Here is a 25,622-nt window from a genome sequence, read left to right as displayed (position 1 = left end):
ATACTACGCATTTAGTAATAGGAACAAATCTTTGACAACAATTTTAATATAGAACATGTTATACGATACTCTACAATAGATGCTCCGTTGACACAGATAAGCAGTAAAGTTATTTAGCTCATAAGCCTTTGTTACTAATGACTCCTCATCATCATTCAAGCCATATATTTCGGGGTCGAGAAACGGACCTAAGATCATAAAAGGAAACTCATTACCTAGATAATAGACGTATAGTCTAACTTTGTGTTTATACAAAGGTAAAAACCTAGAGCCTGGTCATCATCATCAATCGTCATCGTCATCATCATCGTCAATCATTTAAAAAAAGAATGACGCTCTTCGCGCCAAAACAATCTATGCGGCACCGGGGAAGTCTTGTCATAGACTGACGAACTACGTCATATTATGTAAAAAAAATACAAACCAAACAGGTTTTACTGTATATCTATTGGAAGTCACGATGGATTGTTATTGTTGTGAATAAATCGTGCTTAATAAAACACCTGGTTTTTGAAACGTGTGTTTTATTTTGTATATAAGTTATACTTAGTGTGAAGTTATTTCAGAAGTAGTTTAGACGCGATGACGGGTAGATTACTGTGTAGTGTCGCTTTAGTGGCTCATGTATTTGTTTTAGTTATATGTACAGGTAAGGGAACATTCATTTTATGATAAAATTCACGAATTTCTTCAAAAAAAAAAACAAACATTTTTCACACATTAAAATTAAGTTGGTATTATTTAACTTTTTACCGGCTCCTAAACCTTATCTACTCTTGCCCCCTAGGTACGGCTAATTAACAGCCTATCTGACACTGATTATCTGATTAAATAAATTATTAATTTTTGAAATTAAAACTAAATAGTGCATCATCTTTTTCCCAGCTTTAACGTGATTCTGATCATGTGGTGATGATGATTGAGCGATGTTGTTGATGAATTATCAATATAATATTAATAATATTATCAATACAGTCATACAGTGTTTTGGGTTGATAGGTTATCGGGAAAAGGCCGGGAAATACCGCATTTCCACGTGCAAGTTAAGTTTTTTAATAAGCAAAGAAACTGATATGCTCATCTATCATCATGATAATTTTGAAAAGTAATTAATACCAGAATTTGAAAGCCATTCTCTTTGTATTTTTTACATCCAAACCATCTAAAATATTACATTTGGGCATTGAATTTATTTATCAATTTGTGTTTTTTTAATATAAAATAAGGCCAACTGCGAATTAATCATTAAAAAAACATCAAGGTCTGTGTTGTCAAGTCAACAATTCTCAAGTTATAAATAGGTAGGTACTAATTTTACTAAATGATGAAAATATTTCATAATTAAACAATCACATTAAGAGACTCCAACCCGCATTGAGCAAGCGTGATGGTTGACGCTCAATCTTTCTCCGAGTGATAGGAGGCCCAGCAGTGCTATGATAAAAATGCTGATGATGATGATTAGGAGACTTTTTTTTAACGATGTCAAAATCATCAAATGACCCTGACTCGCTGTGGGTTAGCAGCGGTGAGGGAGTGTCAGACTTACTGACTAAAAACCGTCGTGTTCCGTCATAGGCATTTTATGTACCAGTGCCGCGGTAACTCTTTCAAACAATCCCGCAGCCCCGGCAGGATGATTAGGAGGCTTAGGTGACATTTATTTCAACTTTTGTAATATCTTTCATAGACCCAGTAGCACAAGAGTCATCACCAACCAGTGAAACATCGCCATTCGATGATTCTTCAAATGACATCAGTCTAGTCAAGCAAAAGAAAAAATGTCATAGAGGTAAGTTTATCTCGACAGTGATATTTTCTAATCTATATAATCTTTGCCTTTGACATATTATAATATCTTTGACATAAACCTTGAAGAAAGTCGTGTAAATTCCTCATGTAATTTATACCTCAAGAAAGGCTTAACTCATTTAGCTGAAAATTGGTGGGGTGGTAGGTTAGAACTAAGGTATTTTCATAGGTGCCTGCAAAGGTCCATGTGAAATAAAAAGATTTTGATTTTGTTTTTTGATTTTGGATATCAGGATACTTTTTCCTGAGAAGTAGATCAGGACTTAGAGGAAACCATGGGTGAACAGTAGTAATTTCATAAAAAGTTCACTTCCGGGTTTCCCGCATGCGGGGCAATCCCGCAAACTTAATGATATCCACATGATAATTCACACACCAGTAACAACTTCAAAGGATGATGGGTAAAATTGGCCGGTATATCCAATAAAAACCATTCGCATATCAAATGATAGCTTAGACCCTAAGCTTCATTTTTTGTTATGGGCACAACCTTGTAAACCACCGGAGAACGAAGATATGACACTTGATATCATAGGACAGCCCATGGCTTTGAACCACTTCAGTGCGTATGGGAGGGATGTATAAGTGCATTATTATTGTCAATCATTGTCAGAACGAGTCACAGAAAGTGTCTGTGCCCATATTTTCCAAGTTTATTGAAAAAAAAATGATTATTTAGCAGGTAGTATTTACAACTTATGGTGTACGTATTTCGCCGTTCTGGTAAAGTCTAACCGACATAACCAATGAAAATCAATTGCATATCAAATGATAGCTTATACCCTAAGCTTCATTTTTTGTTATGGGCACAACCTTGTAAACCACCGGAGAACGAAGATATGACACTTGATAGCATAGGACAGCCTAAGAACTTGAACCACTTCATTCTGTATGGGAGCGATGTTTAAGTGCATTATATTATTGTCCATATTAGTCAGAACATATCACACAAGGTGTCTGTGCCCATATTTTCCGAGTTTATTGAAAAAAAAAAGATTATTTAGCAGGTAGTACTTACAACGCATGGTTTACGTATTCCACCGTTCCGGCGAGTCTAACCCTTATATCCAATAAAAACCATTCGCATATCAAATGATAGCTTATACCCTAAGCTTCATTTTTTGTTATGGGCACAACCTTGTAAACCACCGGAGAACGAAGATATGACACTTGATAGCATAGGACAGCCCATGGCCTTGAACCACTTCATTTTGTATGGGAGGGCTGTTAAGTGCTTTATATTATTGTCAATATCAGTCAGGACGTGTCACAGAAGGTGAATGTGTCCATATTTTCCAAGTTTATTGAAAAAAAAAAAGATTATTTAGCAGGAAGTATTTACAACGTATGGTGTACGTATTCCGCCGTTCCGGTGAGTCTAAGCCTTATATCCAATAGAAACCATTTGCACATCAAATGATAGCTTATGTCATAAGCTTCATTTTTTATTATGGGCAAAATATTGTAAACCACCGGAGAACGAAGATATGACACTTGATAGGATAGGACAGCCCATGGACTTGAACCACTTCATTTTGTATGGGGGGCTGTTAAGTGCATTATATTATTGTCAATATCAGTCAGGACGTGTCACAGAAGGTGCATGTGTCCATATAAAAAAAGAAAACAGTTGGTGCAACTATTCCGCTGTTCCAGTGACTTTAACCGGCATAGCCAATAATATCCATTTGCACATGAAATGATAGCTTATACCCTAAAATTCAATTTTTGTTATGAGTGGAACATTGTTAACCACTGGGGAAAAAAGATATCAGTCCTGTAAGCCTACGACTGCCTAGTGAATTAAACTACATTGGCAGGTATGGTATATAAGGAAAACCTATCTTTTTATTAGAAATAACGTAGCTTTTCCACCACTGAAAGATTTTTAAAATCAGTTCAGTGAAGTTCAGAGCCCATTTAATGCAAATACTTGTCGTGAGTACTTGCACAGACATCATCTAATGGCCAGGATAATACATCTTGCTTTGAAATATAATCCTGTGGAATTAGAGATGTGCTGGCATCAATCTATCATCATCAATGACTGTCGACTGTCCTGGCTAACAAGCCTGATGTGCCATATGATGAGAACTCTGTGAAATCTGACAAACAACTTAAATAACTTTATTCTACTGATTAAACCGGACTTGACCAACCGTTTGGTTACTATTTGTGCATCACTACATAGTATAAGACAAAGTCGCTTTTTCAGTCCTTTTATCCCTACGTCCCTATGAAAGCTTAACTCTTCCAAACTACGCAACAGATTTTGATGAAGTTTTTTAAAATATTATTCTATTCAAAGATAGAGTGATTGAAGAGGAAGGTTTGTATGTGTAATAACATTCGTTAAATAGTGAGTAAATACTGTTTTCCCGTGCGAAGCTGGGGTGGGTCGCTACTTTTGTAATAATTCGACAACCCAGGGCCGACTATCCTGGTGCCGCAGAACGAGGATATGTTATCTCCAATAATGGAAATAATATACGGTGGTAGAAGTAAAAGTTTTTATGTTTTGTTTTGCTATTAAAACAATTATGCCTAGTTAAGACCGATTTTAATTGATAGTCTATCCTAGGCTTATTTAAATAAGTGATGAGTTGACGAAAATACATCATACAATGATTTTTCCTACTATGGATTTTATTTTAACAAAAAAAACGGTGCAAAAAGTATAAATCTTTTGTGCCCGACTGTACTTATTTCCGGTAGATTCTTGACATGAACTGTTTTATTTCAGTAACTGTAGGGTATAAGCAATAATCTAATTCACATTAGAACTTTATTGGTTATCAGGCCAGGGTTCATACAAAATTGCCCATCATCCTTTAAATATTTGTTGGTGCCGTTTATAACTAAGATGGAACAGGAAATCTAACAAAGTATATAAAAAAGAAATATGGAAATACAGAGTCTAACATTAGCTAATGCCTTGAGGAAAATATCTTAGGTTTTTTATGCATAGCCAGTGTCGATGGTTTTTTAACCATTTAAAAGAACCGGTTTCGTCAAAATAGATATGCCTTCTATTTTAAGACGTTAACTTTAGTATAAATAACTAATATTCTTGTACTTAGGTATATAACATAAAACGTGGCTTACTTAAGTCGTTAAATATTAGGTTAGTAGGTACTAGATTAACAAAACACTTAAAAAACACCAAAACAAAACAATAAAAATTCAATGATAAGTATTATCACGCATTTCTAATATCTTAATTAATAATTCACGATTTTAAAAGATAGCTGGTGAAAACATATAAATAATTTAATTATAATGGCTTATGGTTAAATACTTAAAATTGTGATTCAAATAAAAACATTTCTTTTTACTGATAATTTCAGAAAATATTAATCAATTTATCAGTAGGCCTTTTGACTAAAACAACTTCACTAAAAACCTAAATCCTTCTACTAAGTCTGACAAACGTTGAAAAAATTGGTTCAGCCAAACGCGAAATAATCGCGCACAACAAGTTAAACTGAGAACCTCATTTTAAAAAATCATCAATAACAATTCATGTTAAAAAATCACATTTATACAGTCTAGCTAGGCACAGTCAAGCCTAGGTACAGTCAACTTCACGTCAGTGGTAACAGTTTTATAGGAAAATCGTACTTATTACTATTGGGTTAAGGTGCATGACAGTTACCACTGATGTGCAGTCTACCGTACATCAGTTCATAGAGTACCTAGATTATTATGTTTTAATGTACAGTTTATTATAAACAGCTTGACCTTCCTGTTCGTATGTACACACTGCATAATCAGAAGATAGAAATCACATGTAGTTGCAGATTATTGTATACTGATGTCATATAAACACGTGGGTAAATCCAATATTACATACTGTAATAATATTTACTGTTCATCGGGGAATATTACTCGAATCAAAATCCGGGGACAACGTGAAAGAGTTTTAAATCAGAAAAAGTAATACGCTGCAGTATTTGTTTTTTTTTTTGTCACATAAAAATTATAATGACATCTTGAGTTTTGAATATTTTTACAATTATTAATAAGCAGTAATAAATTAATATCAACTGAACAGCGGTTCTTTCCACGGACACATTTTTTGCTTCGAGGTTCATTTGCCTCGAAATTATTTTTTTCATTCTTTTAATCACAAAATTATTTCCAAAAGGTCGTGAATTTATTAGCTACGTCTGTTGATACAGGTGGAAATTATAGGTAATAAACAGCAAATAAACTTAGTCAAATAAATCTGTATAGTTTCAGTTCTGTAAACATGACAAATATTTTAAACATTGTTAAAATAAAACCTTTGTTTAAATTTTCTACGTAGGCATAACAGCGTTATGGAATTACAGAACTTTTTTTTATTTTTACATACCAATTTGTTCATGACTGTACAAATACAGCCTCTGCCAAGGTAATGAACGGATATTTATTTTTATAGTTAAATCGATTATCGATTTTGTATTTTTAGTCAAAAAATGTCCGAAGAACGAAGAGTATTCTCACTGCTCGCAATTAGTCCAACGAGCTCAATACTGCTCGGAGAAGGGACAACCGTACCAATACTTTGAACAGGATACCACGTCTTGTAAGCAGGGGTGTGTCTGCAAAGAAAACTATCTGAGGGATGATAATGGGAATTGTATACCGGCAGAAAAATGTAAGTGTCGAGTGTAGTTTTCAAGTAGTTCATTAGTTTGAAGGAATCACTACGCATAGAAACTTCTCTAAAGCGGCTGTCTGTTCGCGACCAACTCAAGAGACAGAATGAGTTTTCATCTGGTATTCACCAATAAATAGAATGATACGTGATGATGGTTTAGGAATATATAGGTACATATTCCAAACGCAGCCGGGGGGAGGGTGCAAGTTAACCATAAAATGTCTTCAAAATTCACCATTCATATATTGCACAATGTGTTTGATGTAGGAACTTTCTGGGCGAATCGTTAATCGTTCTTCCATTTCGGCAGGCCCAACCACATGTGGTGACAACGAAGTCCTTGCCAATTGTCCGGCAGACTGCGCTTCTGACTACTGCCCGACAGAAGAAACAAAAGAGAGTACCTTCTGTGAGCCGCAAGAAGTTTGTCCTCCACCAGCTTGCAGATGTGCCTTCAACCATCGCCGAGCGTCCAATGGGACTTGTATACCCACTAGGAGTTGTCGTAAGTCCCCAATCTGAATTCAAAATTGGAATGACACCGAAAGGTTTTTCATTTGTTTAAAACATTTATTCATACTACGGTCACTAGGATCTTTCAACAATATTTCAACAATATTTCGTAATGTGTTACGTCGTAATAAACAAAATTTGAAATCTTGATGGCAAAACATTAGGCACTAATATTGTTGTCATCACAGCCAATTTCACGAAGAAGATTATCATAAATCTCTTTCTATAACTCATCAATCTTTCAGCTCCCTTCGACTGCAGCGCAAGACCTAATGAAGAGTTTGATCCATGCCCCCCTCTGTGTCCCACTGATGACTGCAGCCAAGCTTCTCCGACTGGGGAATGTCCACGACTCTTCGGACAAATAGGAATAGTACTGATATGCAATCCTCAATGCAGATGCAAAAAAGGCTATTGGAGACTCAATGGCGAATGTGTACCTTATGGACAGTGCCGTAAGTATTGAATTGTACCGTAAAATTATCTTGATGAAGAAATCAGTGAACATTTTACTTGCAAGTAGTTTCAAAGTTATTTCTTTAATAAAAAATGTGATGATAAAATAAAAAACATGTTTGCAGCTGGAGTTTGCCCCGCCAATGAAAGATATTCAGAATGCATACAAGGAGAGTGCAGAGCTCTGAACTGTACACAAAAGGACCAGTCAGTTCCTTGCGTCCGATTGGACCCTAAATTCTGCTTGAAAGGATGTGTATGTGAAGAAGGTTATCTGCGAGACGAAAATGGGGTTTGTGTACCTCAAGACCAATGCAAAAAGGAAACTGAACGTAAGTAGCATTTGGAGTACGATTGTACGAAAATGTATACGAAAAATGTATGACAATACATAACTAGACAGACTCAAGTAATTTACAGCGCAATTCAATTTTCAGCCACCACCTGCCCACCAAATGAGCAGTTTACAGAATGTACACAAATAGTCTGCAGAGCACAGAAATGTGAACAAAAGAATTGGCCCATACCGTGTCCGGGCATTGCTGCAGGATCATGCATTAAGGGATGTGTGTGCCAAGACGGGTACTTGCGAGACGACAACGGTGACTGCATACCTGAAGACAAGTGCATACGTAAGTATTTTATAGATTGGTTAAGTTACAAAAATAAGCATATTTTTTAGATAAACAGATATTATAGATTTAATAGAGTATAACACAGATCTATTTATGGAAATTATTTTATTAAGAAAGCCATTTTTTGCAGCCAATCCCTGCCTACCATCCGAGGAGTTTTCTAACTGCACTCAAGCAGTTTGCAGAGCTCAGAATTGCTCAGACAAGGATATTCCGCAAGCGTGTCCGAGCGTTGCTGACGGCGATTGCAAACAAGGATGCGTGTGTCAGGAAGGGTCCTTGCGTGATGAATCCGGATACTGTGTACCAGAAAGACTTTGCAGACGTAAGGCAAACTATTTCATTAAATGAGGCTCATGAGGTTCAGTTTTCATGAGGTTTTGCTAGCAAAATAACTCGTTTCATACATAAAATATGTTTCAGTGAATACATGTCTTTTCAACGAAGAGTGGTCGAGCTGTGTTCAATCTACCTGCAGAGCACAAAATTGCACTCAGAAGGGACTGACTGTGGAGTGCCCGAATTTCAATATAGGAGATTGTACATCGGGATGCATTTGCAAGGAAAATTACTTGAGAGACGAATCGGGATTTTGTGTACCTGAGGAGAGCTGTGATAAGAAAGAAGAACGTAAGTTTTTGGTTTTATGAATAGCTTTTATGTGCATAGGCAAAAAATACTGGGATTATTTTAGTGATTGCCTATCCACTTAACGAGGAATGGTCGGAGTGTGTCGAAGCTCTTTGTAGACCACTAAACTGTACGGAGGTATTCCGAAAAATCATGCGTTTGTAAAGAGAATTTCCTTCGAGACAAAAACGGAGTTTGCGTTCCTGAAAAATAGTGTCCCGGTGTTCTGTTTTTGTGTCAGCAATTTGTTATTGTATAATAATCATTTCTGTATAATTGGTATTTTTGCAGCCACTACCTGCCCACCTAACGAGGAGTTTTCAAAGTGCTTCCTACGAATCTGCAGAGCTCAATTCTGCCAAGATAAGGGTCAGGACATTCCTTGTCCAGATATCCCGGAGGAATCTTGTTTAGAAGGATGCGTGTGCAAAGAGGGCTACTTACGTAATAAAAACGGTGAATGCATTGCCGAAAATGAATGCAGCGGTAAGTATTGCTTAAACTATTAAATGACACCAAGCCTACCAAAGACCAGAAAATTGATGAATTATGTGGAAAACAAAACTACATTCGAATTGTTTTATGGTGATACTTGAAATTTTTGTTAACGTTGAGACAACGAGCAACGATGATTACCATATAACACGCTTTCCAGCTGATCTCTGTACTGCGCACGAAGAGTTTTCTAACTGCACCCAAGCAGTTTGCAGAGCTCAGAATTGCACAGACAAGGGAATTCCGCAAGCATGTCCAAGTGTGGCTGACGGTGACTGCAAGCAAGGATGCATTTGTAAGGAAGGATACTTCCGTGATAAAAACGGTTATTGTGTACCAGAAGAACTATGTAGCAAGGGTAAGCGACTCATACATAAAACAATATTTTACATGTACAATTAATAAAAATTGTAAAGTTTACAACTTCGAATAATCGATAAACAGTCACGACTAGTGATCGGGTACTTATCATTAGGTACATAAGTTATTTTTGCAATATTTTGTTGTTTTAGAATGTGGAACAAATCAAGAGCTACGTTGCATGAACTCCTGCCCCCCTCAGAAGACTTGCAGTACTCGTAGGTTTGCCGTCACCTGTCCACCATCCCCTTATGTCTGCAAATGTGTTTGTAAGCCAGGACACGTGAAGGACGATAATGGGCAATGCATTCCTGAGGAACAATGTGGTAAGCAGTACATAGACCGCATATTATAATAAATTGGTCTGGAGTAAAAATCAAAGAAACATTTATATTTTATGTATCATCCATTCAAGGACCGGTCCATTGATTTTACTAAAGATGGGAGGAGTGTTGATTGGTATCCCTGTGATTCTATCGAAGCCTAAAATAATTTATATTTCTCTTTACAACTTGGGAAGTATTTTTAGTCGATTGTTGTTTTAATTACTTTTCTAGATCAATTATGTTCACAAAACGAAGAATTTTCTGAATGTGTTCAAGCTACATGTAGACACCAAAATTGTACTCAAAAGGGAATGCCATTGGGCTGTCCGGGAATTGTAACTGGAGATTGTAAATCGGGATGCATTTGCAAAGAAAATTACTTGAGAGATGAATCAGGATTATGTGTACCTGAGGAGAAATGTGATGAGGAAGAAGGCCGTAAGTTTTTGACTCGTTTTTTTTTTTAAATGTTATCACGAATTTTACGTTGAAATCTGTAATTTTGTTTTTAATTTTAGCCAAAACCTGTCCACCGAACGAAGATCTGGTCGATTGCGCCAACGCTCTTTGCAGAGCACTAAACTGTAGGGAAAGAGGCACACTTCCACCCTGCCCTTCGGTCCCAAAATGTATTAAAGGTTGCGTCTGTAAATACGGCTACCTTCGCGACGAAAATGGCACCTGTGTGCCTACAGAGCAGTGTCCCGGTGAGTAGCTTTTTATTCCAGATTCTACTTTTTGAGGTGCCATGATTATCATTATTTAATTAATATTAAAAAATAAAATTGCAGTTCCCACCTGCCAACCTAACGAAGAGTTTTCGACTTGTACTCAAGCGATCTGTAGAGCTGAGTACTGCAGTGAAAAGAATGAGTCCATACCCTGTCCAGGTATCCCGGAGGGATCCTGCTTAGAGGGATGCGTATGTCGGGAAGGATTCTTGCGTGATCAAAATGGATACTGTGTACCAGAAGAACTATGTGATTACCGTAAGCCAGTTTTGATTCTATCAAATCCTTTGTATAAAATTAAATGTTTCTAACAACAACTAGACTGAAGTTATCTAATATTATCTTCGTATTTTGGAAATTGCTTATCATATCAATCATAATCAATTATAGTTATAGCCAGCAATTTACTTATTTGTTAATTCTAGAATGTGGAAACAACCAAGAGGTACGTTGCGTGCAATCCTGTCCCCCTGAGAGGACTTGCAATAATAGTGACCTTGCCGTCAGCTGTGCTCCGTCCCCTTGTGAAAACAAATGTGTTTGCAGACCAGGCTTTGTAAAGGATGAAATTAACGAATGCATACCCGAGGAAGAATGTCGTAAGTACAACCATATAGTAACGTACTGTTTATCTCAAATTATGTCTATTTCTTATGGCACTGCTATTTCTCGACTCCTTTTTACATGTATAAAAAGGAAATATCATATTCAAGCTACATAAGTTACTTCTTTTTCCAGCCGGTCCCTGTAGCGAGAACGAGGTGTTTTCTAACTGCACCCAAGCAGTTTGCAGAAATCAGAATTGCTCAGACAAGGATATTCTGAAAGCGTGTCCGAGCGTTGTTGATGGCGACTGCATACAAGGATGCGTGTGTCAGGAAGGATACTTCCGTGATGCAAACGGATACTGTATTCCAGAAGACCTATGTAGTAAGGGTAAGAAATTCACGAGCTATATTTGATTAGGTGAAGTACTTTGTAGAAAATGTGTCTCTATAATTTTAGAAGATGAACTAACATAAACATACCTACATAGTTTTATGTATTTATTCGTAAATTGTAGAATGTGGAAAGAACCAAGAGCTACGTTGTGTGCAAGACTGTCCCCCTGAAGCAAATTGCGGAAATCGTGGCATTGCCGTCAGCTGTGCACCGTCCCCTTGTGATTACAAATGTGTTTGCAAACCAGGACTCATTAAGGATTATAATGATGAATGCATTCTTGAAGAACAATGTGGTAAGCAATACATAGCATACTTAGATGTCAAGTAAGATAGTAAAAGGCAGGGGTTTAATAAAGAATTTGATAATTTTCAGATAAATTATGTCCACAAAACGAAGAATTTTCTGAATGTGTTCAAGCTACATGTAGACACCAAAATTGTACTCAAAAGGGAATGCCATTGGGCTGTCCGGGAATTGTTACTGGAGATTGTAAATTGGGATGCATTTGCAAAGAAAATTACTTGAGAGATGAATCAGGATTATGTGTACCTGAGGAGAAATGTGATGAGGACGAAGGCCGTAAGTTTTTGACTCGTTTTTTTTTAAATGTTATCACGAATTTTACGTTGAAATCTGTAATTTTGTTTTTAATTTTAGCCAAAACCTGTCCACCGAACGAAGATCTGGTCGATTGCGCCAACGCTCTTTGCAGAGCACTAAACTGTAGGGAAAGAGGCACACTTCCACCCTGCCCTTCGGTCCCAAAATGTATTAAAGGTTGCGTCTGTAAATACGGCTACCTTCGCGACGAAAATGGCACCTGTGTGCCTACAGAGCAGTGTCCCGGTGAGTAGCTTTTTATTCCAGATTCTACTTTTTGAGGTGCCATGATTATCATTATTTAATTAATATTAAAAAATAAAATTGCAGTTCCCACCTGCCAACCTAACGAAGAGTTTTCGACTTGTACTCAAGCGATCTGTAGAGCTGAGTACTGCAGTGAAAAGAATCTGTCCATACCCTGTCCAGGTATCCCGGAGGGATCTTGCTTAGAGGGATGCGTGTGTAAGGAAGGATTCTTGCGTGATCAAAATAGAAACTGTGTACCAATAGAACTATGTGATGACCGTAAGCCAGTTTTGATTCTTTCAAATCCTTTGTACAAAATTAAATGTCTCTAAAATAACACCAACCAGATTGAAGTTACCTAATATTCGTTAAGTTGCCGAACACCTTCGTATTTTGGAAACTGCTTGTCATATCAATAATACTCATTTATTTGTAGTTAGCAAACCATTCACTTTTTTGTTAATTTTAGAATGTGGAAATAACCAAGAGGTACGTTGCGTGCAATCCTGTCCCCCTGAGAGGACTTGCAATAACAGTGACCTTGCCGTCAGCTGTGCTCCGTCCCCTTGTGAAAACAAATGTGTTTGCAGACCAGGCTTTGTAAAGGATGAAATTAACGAATGCATACCTGAGGAAGAATGTCGTAAGTACAACCATATAGTTACATACTGTTTATCTCAAAATTATGTCTATTTCTTATGGCACTGCTATTTCTCGACTCCTTTTTACATGTATAAAAAGGAAATATCATATTCAAGCTACATAAGTTACTTCTTTTTCCAGCCGGTCCCTGTAGCGAGAACGAGGTGTTTTCTAACTGCACCCAAGCAGTTTGCAGAAATCAGAATTGCTCAGACAAGGATATTCTGAAAGCGTGTCCGAGCGTTGCTGACGGCGACTGCAAACAAGGATGCGTGTGTCAGGAAGGATATTTCCGTGATGCAAACGGATACTGTATTCCAGAAGACCTATGTAGTAAGGGTAAGGGATTCACGAGCAATTTCTGATTACTTTAAATTATTTGTAGAAAAAAGTTATTCTAAAATTTTAATTTATTTTGTATTCGTAAATTATAGAATGTGGAACAAACAAAGAGCTACGGTGCGTGCAGTCTTGTCCTCCTGAAGTAAATTGTGGAAATCGTGACCTTGCCGTCAGCTGTGCTCCATCCCTTGTGATTACAAATGTGTTTGCAAGCCAGGACTCATCAAGGATTATAATGACGAATGCATTCCTGAAGAACAATGTGGTAAGTATTACACAGCGTACGTATTATGTCAAGTACATACAATAATCAGAGGCAACGGTATAATAAAATATTTAAACTTTTCAGATAAATTATGTCCACAAAACGAAGAATTTTCTGAATGTGTTCAAGCTACATGTAGACACCAAAATTGTACTCAAAAGGGAATGCCATTGGGCTGTCCGGGAATTGTTACTGGAGATTGTAAATTGGGATGCATTTGCAAAGAAAATTACTTGAGAGATGAATCAGGATTATGTGTACCTGAGGAGAAATGTGATGAGGAAGAAGGCCGTAAGTTTTTGACTCATTTTTTTTTTAAATGTTATCACGAATTTTACGTTGAAATCTGTAATTTTGTTTTTAATTTTAGCCAAAACCTGTCCACCGAACGAAGATCTGGTCGATTGCGCCAACGCTCTTTGCAGAGCACTAAACTGTAGGGAAAGAGGCACACTTCCACCCTGCCCTTCGGTCCCAAAATGTATTAAAGGTTGCGTCTGTAAATACGGCTACCTTCGCGACGAAAATGGCACCTGTGTGCCTACAGAGCAGTGTCCCGGTGAGTAGCTTTTTATTCCAGATTCTACTTTTTGAGGTGCCATGATTATCATTATTTAATTAATATTAAAAAATAAAATTGCAGTTCCCACCTGCCAACCTAACGAAGAGTTTTCGACTTGTACTCAAGCGATCTGTAGAGCTGAGTACTGCAGTGAAAAGAATGAGTCCATACCCTGTCCAGGTATCCCGGAGGGATCCTGCTTAGAGGGATGCGTATGTCGGGAAGGATTCTTGCGTGATCAAAATGGATACTGTGTACCAGAAGAACTATGTGATGACCGTAAGCCAGTTTTGATTCTATCAAATTATTTGTACAAAATTTAATGTCTCTAAAATAACAACAACCAGACTTTCGTATTTTGAAATTGCTTATCATATCAATAACACTCATTTGAAGTTGTAGCCAGCCATTAACTTTTTTGTTAATTTTAGAATGTGGAAACAACCAAGAGGTACGTTGCGTGCAATCCTGTCCCCCTGAGAGGACTTGCAATAACAGTGACCTTGCCGTCAGCTGTGCTCCGTCCCCTTGTGAAAACAAATGTGTTTGCAGACCAGGCTTTGTAAAGGATGAAATTAACGAATGCATACCCGAGGAAGAATGTCGTAAGTACAGACATATAGCAACATAATGTTTACGTCAAAAATTCGAAATTATGTCTATTTCATATTACTGTCCTCTACTGCTATTTCTCGACTCCTTTTTACACGTATAAAAAGAAAATATCATGTTCAAGCTACATAAGATACTTCTTTTTTTAGCCGGTCCCTGTAGCGAGAACGAGGAGTTTTCTAACTGCACCCAAGCAGTTTGCAGAGCTCAGAATTGCTCAGACAAGGATATTCTGAAAGCATGTCCCAGTGTTGCTGACGGCGACTGCATACAAGGATGTGTATGTCAGGAAGGATATTTCCGTGATGTAAATGGATACTGTATACCAGAAGACCTGTGCACTAAAGGTAAGGGATTCACAAACAATTTTTAATCACTTAAAGAACTTTGTAGAGAAAGTGTAATATTGCAGAAGATAAGACTAACAAAGTTAATTTTAGATGTATGTTTAATTTATATATTTATTCGTAAATTATAGAGTGTGGAACAAACCAAGAGCTACGCTGTGTGCAAGACTGTCCCCCTGAAGCAAGTTGCGGAAATCGTGGCATTGCCGTCAGCTGTGCACCATCTCCTTGCGATTACAAATGTGTTTGCAAACCAGGACTCATCAAGGATTATAATGACGAATGCATTCTTGAGGAACAATGTGGTAAGTATTGCACAACATACATATAGGTAGTGTCATGTAAGACATTCAGAGGCAGCGGTTTAATAAAATATTTTAAATAATTACTAATTTTCAGATAAATTATGTCCACAAAACGAAGAATTTTCTGAATGTGTTCAAGCTACATGTAGACACCAAAATTGTACTCAAAAGGGAATGCCATTGGGCTGTCCGGGACTCGTTCCCGGGGCTTGTAAACCGGGATGCATTTGCAAAGAGAATTATTTACGAGATGAATCTGGATCCTGTGTACCCGAGGAGGAATGTGATGAAGAAGAAGGCCGTAAGTATTTGCGGTGCTTTATTTTATTGAGAATTTTATCACAAACGTTATAATGAAATCTGTAATTTTGTTTTTAATTTTAGCCAAAACCTGTCCACCTAACGAAGATCTGGTAGATTGCGCCAACGCTCTTTGCAGATCACTAAACTGTAACGAAAGAAGTATACTTCCACCTTGCCCTTCGGTCTTGAAATGTATAAAGGATTGCGTCTGTAAATATGGATACCTTCGCGACGAAAATGGCGTCTGCGTGCCTAAAGAGCAGTGTCCCAGTGAGTAGCAGTTTATTTCAGACTAGCCGTTTTCCCGCGGTTTCACCCACGTCCCGTGGGTGCTACTGCCCGCACCGGGATGAAATATAGCCTATGTTACTCGCAGATAATGTAGCTTTCTAATGGTGAAAGAATATATTGATTTCTGACACTTACGCGAATATTAGACATTTAAATAAAACTACTTTTACGGATTTATCGCGGTTATATTATATTATTTAATCCCGACGTTTCGGAAGAATATTTAAAATCGGTCCAGTAGTTTTTTAATTTATCTATTACAACCAAACAAACAAACAAACAAACAAACAAAGTTTTCCTCTTTATAATACTAGTATAGATAGTATAGATTTCACTTGAAAGTCCCATTATTGTACCATTATTTCATTCATCTTTTTTTTTTTCATTTGCAGTTCCCACCTGCCAATCTAACGAGGAGTTTTCGACTTGTACTCAAGCGATCTGTAGAGCTGAGTACTGCAGTGAAAAGAATCAGTCCATACCCTGTCCAGGTATCCCGGAGGGATCTTGCTTAGAGGGATGCGTATGTCGGGAAGGATTCTTGCGTGATCAAAATGGATACTGTGTACCAGAAGAACTATGTGATTACCGTAAGCCAGTTTTGATTCTATCAAATCCTTTGTATAAAATTAAATGTTTCTAACAACAACTAGACTGAAGTTATCTAATATTACCTTCGTATTTTGGAAATTGCTTATCATATCAATCATAATCAATTATAGTTATAGCCAGCAATTTACTTATTTGTTAATTCTAGAATGTGGAAACAACCAAGAGGTACGTTGCGTGCAATCCTGTCCCCCTGAGAGGACTTGCAATAATAGTGACCTTGCCGTCAGCTGTGCTCCGTCCCCTTGTGAAAACAAATGTGTTTGCAGACCAGGCTTTGTAAAGGATGAAATTAACGAATGCATACCTGAGGAAGAATGTCGTAAGTATAACCATATAGTTACATACTGTTTATCTCAAAATTATGTCTATTTCTTATGGCACTGCTATTTCTCGACTCCTTTTTACATGTATAAAAAGGAAATATCATATTCAAGCTACATAAGTTACTTCTTTTTCCAGCCGGTCCCTGTAGCGAGAACGAGGTGTTTTCTAACTGCACCCAAGCAGTTTGCAGAAATCAGAATTGCTCAGACAAGGATATTCTGAAAGCGTGTCCGAGCGTTGCTGACGGCGACTGCAAACAAGGATGCGTGTGTCAGGAAGGATATTTCCGTGATGCAAACGGATACTGTATTCCAGAAGACCTATGTAGTAAGGGTAAGGGATTCACGAGCAATTTCTGATTACTTTAAATTATTTGTAGAAAAAAGTTATTCTAAAATTTTAATTTATTTTGTATTCGTAAATTATAGAATGTGGAACAAACAAAGAGCTACGGTGCGTGCAGTCTTGTCCTCCTGAAGTAAATTGTGGAAATCGTGACCTTGCCGTCAGCTGTGCTCCATCCCCTTGTGATTACAAATGTGTTTGCAAGCCAGGACTCATCAAGGATTATAATGACGAATGCATTCCTGAAGAACAATGTGGTAAGTATTACACAGCGTACGTATTATGTCAAGTACATACAATAATCAGAGGCAACGGTATAATAAAATATTTAAACTTTTCAGATAAATTATGTCCACAAAACGAAGAATTTTCTGAATGTGTTCAAGCTACATGTAGACACCAAAATTGTACTCAAAAGGGAATGCCATTGGGCTGTCCGGGAATTGTTACTGGAGATTGTAAATTGGGATGCATTTGCAAAGAAAATTACTTGAGAGATGAATCAGGATTATGTGTACCTGAGGAGAAATGTGATGAGGAAGAAGGCCGTAAGTTTTTGACTCGTTTTTTTTTTAAATGTTATCACGAATTTTACGTTGAAATCTGTAATTTTGTTTTTAATTTTAGCCAAAACCTGTCCACCGAACGAAGATCTGGTCGATTGCGCCAACGCTCTTTGCAGAGCACTAAACTGTAGGAAAGAGGCACACTTCCACCCTGCCCTTCGGTCCCAAAATGTATTAAAGGTTGCGTCTGTAAATACGGCTACCTTCGCGACGAAAATGGCACCTGTGTGCCTACAGAGCAGTGTCCCGGTGAGTAGCTTTTTATTCCAGATTCTACTTTTTGAGGTGCCATGATTATCATTATTTAATTAATATTAAAAAATAAAATTGCAGTTCCCACCTGCCAACCTAACGAAGAGTTTTCGACTTGTACTCAAGCGATCTGTAGAGCTGAGTACTGCAGTGAAAAGAATGAGTCCATACCCTGTCCAGGAATCCCGGAGGGATCTTGCTTAGAGGGATGCGTGTGTAAGGAAGGATTCTTGCGTGATCGAAATAGAAACTGTGTACCAGTAGAACTATGTGATGACCGTAAGTCAGTTTTGATTCTATCAAATTATTTGTACAAAATTTAATGTCTCTAAAATAACAACAACCAGACTTTCGTATTTTGAAATTGCTTATCATATCAATAACACTCATTTGAAGTTGTAGCCAGCCATTAACTTTTTTGTTAATTTTAGAATGTGGAAATAACCAAGAGGTACGTTGCGTGCAATCCTGTCCCCCTGAGAGGACTTGCAATAACAGTGACCTTGCCGTCAGCTGTGCTCCGTCCCCTTGTGAAAACAAATGTGTTTGCAGACCAGGCTTTGTAAAGGATGAAATTAACGAATGCATACCTGAGGAAGAATGTCGTAAGTACAACCATATAGCAACATAGTGTTTGTGTATAAAAAGGAAATGTCATATTCAAGTTACTTCTTTTTCCAGCCGGTCCCTGTAGTGAGAACGAGGTGTTTTCTAACTGCACCCAAGCAGTTTGCAGAACTCAGAATTGCTCAGACAAGGATATTCCGCAAGCGTGTCCGATCATTGTTGACGGCGACTGCATACAAGGATGCGTGTGTCAGGAAGGATACTTCCGTGATGCAAACGGATACTGTATTCCAGAAGACCTATGTAGTAAGGGTAAGAGATTCACGAGCTATATTTGATTAAGTGAAGTACTTTGTAGAAAATGTGTCTCTGTAATTTTAGAAGAAGAACTAACATAAACACACCTACATAGATTTATGTATTTATTCGTAAATTGTAGAATGTGGAAAGAACCAAGAGCTGCGTTGTGTGCAAGGCTGTCCCCCTGAAGTAAATTGCGGAAATCGTGGCATTGCCTTCAGCTGTCCACCATCTCCTTGCGATTACAAATGTGTTTGCAAACCAGGACTCATTAAGGATTATAACGATGAATGCATTCTTGAGGAACAGTGTGGTAAGTATTACACAGCGTACATATCAATAAAGTCGTGTGTGGAAGTCGTGGTGGCCTCGTGGGTAAAGAACCAACCTCTCGAGTATGAGGGCGCGGGTTCGATTCCAGGTCAGGCAAGTACAAATGCAACTTTTCTAAGTTTGTATGTACTTTCTAAGTATATCTTAGACAGCAATGACTGTGTTTCGGATGGCACGTTAAAATGTAGGTCCCGGCTGTTATTGAACATCCTTGGCAATCGTTATGGGTAGTCAGAAGCCAGTAAGTCTGACACCAGTTTAACCAAGGGCTCTCGAGTTGCCCGGGTAACTGGGTTGAGGAGGTCAGATAGGCAGTCGCTTCTTGTAAAGTGCTCAGCTGAATCCGGTTAGACTGGAAGCCGACCCCAACATAGTTGGGAAAAAGCTCGGAGGATGATGAGCGTACATATCAATAAAGTAAGATAGTCAGAAGCAGTGGTATAACAAAATATTTGAAATAATTAATGATTTTCAGATAAATTATGTCCACAAAACGAAGAGTGGTCCGAATGTGTTGAAGGTACATGTAGACACCAAAACTGTACTCAGAAGGGAATGCCGTTGGGCTGTCCGGGACTCGTTCCCGGAGCTTGTAAGCCTGGATGCATTTGCAAAGAAAATTACTTACGAGATGAATCAGGATCCTGTGTACCTGAGGAGGAATGTGATGAAGAAGAAGGTCGTAAGTATCTGCCGTATTTTATTTTTGAAGCTGTTCCCACGAATCTTACGATTAAAATTGTAATTTTGTTTTAATTTTAGCCAAAACCTGTCCACCGAACGAAGATCTGGTAGACTGCGCCAACGCTCTTTGCAGATCACTAAACTGTAACGAAAGAGGTATACTTCCACCTTGCCCTTCGGTCTCAAAATGTATAAAGGATTGCGTCTGTAAATATGGCTACCTTCGCGACGAAAATGGCGTTTGTGTGCCTAAAGAACAGTGCCCCGGTGAGTACATAATAATTCGTTCAGGCTTTTTGTTTTCTGGGAGCTAATAACATAATATCATTGTTTCATTCATGTTCTTTTCAGTGCCTACCTGCCCGTCTAACGAGCAGTTTTCAGATTGCACTCAAGTACTCTGTAGAGCACAGTACTGCACTGAAAAGGATGGGCCTGTATTCTGCCCGAGTATCTCGGAGGGGTCTTGTCAAGAGGGATGTGTATGCAAGGAAGGTTATTTGCGTGATGACGATGGTAAATGCGTTGCTGAAAGTGAATGCAAAGGTACGTACTGATGAAATAAACTAGCGTTTTCAAAATTGACTTCAATTGGGAAAAATTACAAAATTATATTGTTATTTTTAGCTGTTACCTGTCCACCTAATGAAGAATTTTCAGAATGTGCCAACGCTGTTTGCAGACCACTGAATTGTACGCATAGAGGTCTATTCTTGCCTTGCCCTCAAGTCTCAGGTTGTGACAAAGAATGCATCTGTAAGGAAGGATTCCTTCGCGATAAAAATGGTGATTGCGTACCTGAAGACCAGTGTCCTCGTGAGTTATTTATCCTAACTTAAATAAAATATTCTATCTCCAAAAAATTTTATAATTGCGAGATAAATTATTTATTTTCTTTTTCAGCTCAAATAACCTGTAGCGAAAATGAAGTTTTGGACGCTTGTCCATCAAAATGTACTTCGGATTATTGCCCAAAGTCACCTAATGAAAAAGAGACATGTCTTCCATTATTCCCCTGCACCCCGGCTTGTAGATGCAGGTTTAATGAAAAGCGAGCTGAGAACGGCACTTGCATACCCACTTCCAGCTGTCGTAAGTCCATTTACACGTCGAACAGAAGTTGCAGTACAATTTATATTTGAGCATAAAGCAGTAATGGACCTCATATTTACTTTTTAGCTCCCTTTGACTGCAGTGACTTTCCGAATGAAGAGTATGTCGCCTGCCCACCTTACTGCCCTACCGATGAATGTGGCCAACCTAGGCTTAAAGGTCGATGCCCGTTCAGAATAGGCGTTGTTCTGGAATGTTTCCCAAAATGTCAGTGCAAGGAAGGATACGGCAGAGTTAATGGAACTTGCATACCTTTTGAAGAATGCCGTAAGTTTTGATCAATTTTAATTTGAAACATTACTAGGCTTATGAAATTATAGAATGGAACTTATAATTATTGTTATTACAGCTGACCTTTGCCCTGCCAATGAAGAGTATTCCCCATGCGTGGAAAAGACCTGCAGACCCCAAAACTGTTCAGAAAGAGACACGAAAATTGAAAACTGTTCTCCTTGTACCGCAACTCCGTGTCACAGAGGCTGTGTATGCAAGGAGAATTACTACAGAAATGAAAAAGGTGACTGCGTCCCCTCTGAGGAGTGTGAAGGTAATATTATGTTGTGTATTGAAAGCGTCATTACCAACTTGTAGTAGTCTTAAATAATTTTCATAACCTTAAGTTAAAAACTTTGTGGAATTATTAGTTCGAAAACAAGACTTCATCCAAACATTTGGCTAATGTATCTTCTAAGATATACCTAAAATCGCTCCAAACTATAGTTTTCCAATTTATTTGCCCACAGCTTCCCTCTGCCCAAATGCCAACGAAGTGTACACGTCAAACTTCAAGGAATGTCCTCCAAATACCTGCAACTCCTTAGTAGCCAAGTACAAATGTGACGCAAACCAGAAGGAGAGACCAGGGTGCCTCTGTGCCTCAGGATACTTAAGATTAAACACAACTTCACCATGTATACCTCTGTGTGACTGTCCAGAAATGGCTAGTTCCCCAGATTGTCTTAAATAAAATCTTTCATTATCAGCCTAGTATTTTAAAGCCACATTGAGGACGGCTTCCAGTCTAATCAGATCGTGTCGTACATGGATCGACTGTCAATCTTATCTTCATAAAATAGCTGTCACGGAATCCTTGCTAAGACTGGTTGGTTTACCTGTCTTCTATTTAATCATTAAAATATGTTCGAGTGACTATTAGGATCCACGGCTTAACGTGGTTACCGAAGCAAGGTTGAACTCGTTATGGTTTCAGCCTTTTAAAATTTACAATTAAATCTTTAATACATGCATTTTTTTGTTTTATTTCCCTCATCACCATCATCAACCTCATCAAAAAGCTATGTTCTGTGGCTATTGATTAATAATCACTAATGTGAATAGGTCTAGGTGAATCCTCTGAGTATACCTACCTAACCATAAACTGCAAACTTTTAGTCGGCCGATAGTTTGTTCGGGCTCAGTATGGGGATGAATAATTTTATTATAGTGCACACATTACAAGGATTAAGTAATTTACCGGTATCAGATTAACTAGAACCTTTGATTGGATTCACGAATTTCTTTCAAAAATAAAACCAACTGTTACTGAATTTGCGGATACTGAATACATTGAGGGGATTTTTCTAGGGATTTTAATAAAATACAGAAGTTATCAGCTTATTTTTTGTTTATTTTTTACAATTACTTGTCATTTTTGGATAATCTCCGGAGAAAAGTAGAGCTTGTGGTACTTTCAGTAGCTGTGAAATAATAAATGAAATGGTGAATGTTTATTACATAAGTTACTAATTTGTGTATAGCTTAATGGCAGTCTCAAAAATATAATGTACTAGAAATGTGAATGTGAAATGTGGCTATGCTAGAAATGTGAACTAAATACTTCTTTTACTTCTTTGAATGAGTAGAAGATAATACTTTAGTTGAAGCTGTTCGCCTTGATTTCAAATGCGTCCAGAAGGGCCCCATGCACCCGAATAAAATATATTCCATGCTAAGAAGGTTCTATTAACATTTTTAGAATTGTTAAATTCTATGAAAAGTAAATTAACTAAGGTGTACCTATATAATTGGTAAAAAATTATACGTACTTTTCATCTTTTGGCGGTTCAGGGCATTCGTCAATAGGTACACACTGCCACTTATCGTCTCTTGCGAAGCCATCTTTGCAGAAACACTTCCGCACACATCTGTGGTTCCACAGATCACAGTGGGTTCTGTTCCGCTCAGACAACGTCGCACAAACATTGTCACATAATTCGCCACAGTCATATTCCTCGTTCTCCCTTGTACAATTTTCTGAAAAATGCAATAATTATAATCACTCATATGCCCAGGACATGTTATAGTGTAGATACAAGAATTTGTGCAGACACAGTTGCGCTCTCAATTCCTTCATTCTCTGCGACTACTAGACCGACGAGGGGGTTTTTATACAAATAGGTATAGTCAAATGTCTTAACAGGTAATTATAGGAAGAAAGTCTGCTATTTGTTGTATTTTAATGCTTTGAAATGGTCTTTTATTTTGACTTAAAATGAAATTAATGTTTGCAATGCTTACCACACTGATCCTCAGTAACACATTCATTTTTATCATTCCTAATTAATCCAGGCTTGCAAACACAAGTGAATACACATGGTCTAATTTCTTGAGTACAGGATATTCCTATGTCACGGTTGTTGCAGGACTTTTCAGGGGGGCACGGTTGCACACATTGAAACACTTCATTACTTCCACAGTCTGTGAAAAAAACACTTAGTTACACGCGATATAATCTATACTAATATTATAAAGCTGAAGAGTTTGTTTGTTTGTTTGTTTGAACGCGCTAATCTCAGGAAATACTGGTCCGATTTGAAAATTTCTTTCAGTATTAGATAGCCCATTTATCGAGGAAGGCTATAGGCTACTTTTTATCCGGGTTCGTGCAGAGGTTCCCACGGGATGCGGGTGAAACCACTGGCAGAAGCTAGTGCCTGATATTGTAAAATTCAACTTTGAATTGGTGCTTTACGTTTACAAATCTATCAAATTAGAAGTACCTAATTTACAAAAATAAAATAAATAAATTACATCTGCAAACTGCAAATTGTTATTGTTAACTGAAGTTGGGCGTTGGGCAGACTTTCAAACATAGCTAGTTTTTTTTAACGACTCTGTTAGTCAGGTTATAACGGAGAATATAAGAATATAATAAACTAGCTTCTGCCAGCGGTTTCACCCGCATCCCGTGGGAACCTCGGCACGGACCCGGATAAAAAGTAGCCTATAGCCTTCCTCGATAAATGGGCTATCTAATACTGAAAGATTTTTTCAAATCGGACCAGTAGTTCCTGAGATTAGCGCGTTCAAACAAACAAACTCTTCAGCTTTATAATATTAATATAGATGTATGATGTACATATTGTACATCAATGACCATATCATGAAATAATTTAAAAACATGAATATTACTTACCGGAATTAAGGCCGACACAAAAAAATACGAAACAGGAAAACACCGCGATATGCGTGAAACTCATCATGTTGACGTCTTAACACTTTATGATATTATCACACGCTCGTGTGAATATTTATACTAGTTTGACGAATCAGTAGGTAATCAAAACCAGATTTTCTTAGATCTTCGATTAAAAAATATGTATAAAAAAAACGATTACGTCGCGCATTGAGGTTTCCGTAGAAAATATCTGTATCGAAATGATAAACAGATTACTGTAAAATAATAAGATAGACAGATAATTGACAATCTTAATTTTGCAATTGAAAAAATGATGTCATCATACATCTACGTAAGTCACAGTTAGTTTACCAACGGCAAAAACATACTTTGTGTAACTAATTCAAGATTTTTTGTATTTTTCCTGTAAATATGTAATTGTAATACGGCTCATGGATGATAATACATTTCTTTAGATCATGTATACTTTGACAGATTTTCACTCAAGACTTCATTTAAAATGTTTTTGTCTCGTCCAGTGTGTTGTCAAGTCGGTTTCATTTTTTTGTAAAAAAGACTTCTATTGAATAAGTTACCGCCTGAGCTAAGGAGCTGCCGTGTTCACGAAACTGAAAAAAACCCATGACGTCACGATGAGCCTGTGGGTGCGCGGGCGCGCGGGAGTACGCGGGCGCGCGGGTCTGCCCGAGCGCGCAATTGCCAATCAAATAGGGTTGTGGGCGTGGTTTGGTCTAGGATTGGCAATGTCTTTAGAGTTCCGTGGACTAGGTAAGTACTTATATTTTCACTCATACAAGAAATGATTCGAGTTGTTAAAAGAAAGTTTTTTTAAAGTTAAGTTATAAACTTTATTTTAAAGTTTTTTCTTCATAAATCGGTGGTGTTTCATGGAACGGTTCGACCCTTCACGGGATTAAAACGATCAGAATTTGACGGTAAATAAAGATTACCTTGATTTTCTCTCGTCTCCTTTCTGGCCGATCTCTTTGTATGGGAACAGCCGCCGTGGCCAAAATCGGTCTTGGAATGTTTTTTTATTAAC

General features: G+C 37.7%; 2 protein-coding genes across 4 annotated transcripts; one reads left to right on the top strand and one right to left on the bottom strand.

Annotated features, from left to right (window-relative positions):
* Positions 1-456: 456 nt before the first annotated feature.
* On the top strand, positions 457-22,409 carry LOC110378298 (zonadhesin). 3 transcript variants are annotated; one of them, XM_064034473.1, is made up of 38 exons: positions 457-649; positions 1,691-1,792; positions 6,266-6,454; positions 6,768-6,962; positions 7,216-7,425; positions 7,552-7,758; positions 7,864-8,058; positions 8,192-8,386; positions 8,485-8,691; positions 8,983-9,177; positions 9,347-9,544; positions 9,699-9,872; positions 10,104-10,310; positions 10,391-10,579; positions 10,664-10,861; positions 11,029-11,202; positions 11,342-11,539; positions 11,667-11,840; positions 11,921-12,127; positions 12,206-12,394; positions 12,479-12,676; positions 14,640-14,813; positions 14,970-15,167; positions 15,299-15,472; positions 15,567-15,773; positions 15,857-16,045; positions 16,459-16,656; positions 16,824-16,997; positions 17,138-17,335; positions 17,431-17,604; positions 17,689-17,895; positions 20,128-20,316; positions 20,401-20,595; positions 20,677-20,865; positions 20,953-21,141; positions 21,229-21,429; positions 21,512-21,709; positions 21,906-22,409. In XM_064034473.1, exons 1-38 carry the CDS (start codon positions 583-585, stop codon positions 22,127-22,129), a joined length of 7,146 nt encoding a protein of 2,381 aa, XP_063890543.1. In that variant the 5' UTR covers positions 457-582; the 3' UTR covers positions 22,130-22,409. The 3 variants fall into 3 exon arrangements, 2 of the variants coding, with proteins under 2 accessions (XP_063890543.1, XP_063890544.1); XM_064034474.1 differs by lacking the exon at positions 6,266-6,454; XR_010276433.1 differs by lacking the exons at positions 20,128-20,316; positions 20,401-20,595; positions 20,677-20,865; ... (2 more) ...; positions 21,512-21,709; positions 21,906-22,409 and adding exons at positions 17,975-18,162; positions 18,247-18,444; positions 18,597-18,739.
* Positions 22,410-22,768: 359 nt separating this feature from the next.
* LOC110378307 (uncharacterized) lies at positions 22,769-24,735 on the bottom strand. The gene is made up of 4 exons (XM_064034484.1): positions 24,578-24,735; positions 23,680-23,859; positions 23,208-23,415; positions 22,769-22,859 (listed from the first exon to the last, which is right to left on the bottom strand). Exons 1-4 carry the CDS (start codon positions 24,642-24,644, stop codon positions 22,853-22,855), a joined length of 462 nt encoding a protein of 153 aa, XP_063890554.1. The 5' UTR covers positions 24,645-24,735; the 3' UTR covers positions 22,769-22,852.
* Positions 24,736-25,622: the final 887 nt, after the last annotated feature.

The sequence above is a fragment of the Helicoverpa armigera genome, chromosome 4, assembly GCF_030705265.1.
Source record: "Helicoverpa armigera isolate CAAS_96S chromosome 4, ASM3070526v1, whole genome shotgun sequence".
In the NCBI taxonomy this organism is placed as follows: Eukaryota; Metazoa; Arthropoda; class Insecta; order Lepidoptera; family Noctuidae; genus Helicoverpa; species Helicoverpa armigera.
This window is presented reverse-complemented; position numbering and strand designations above follow the sequence as displayed.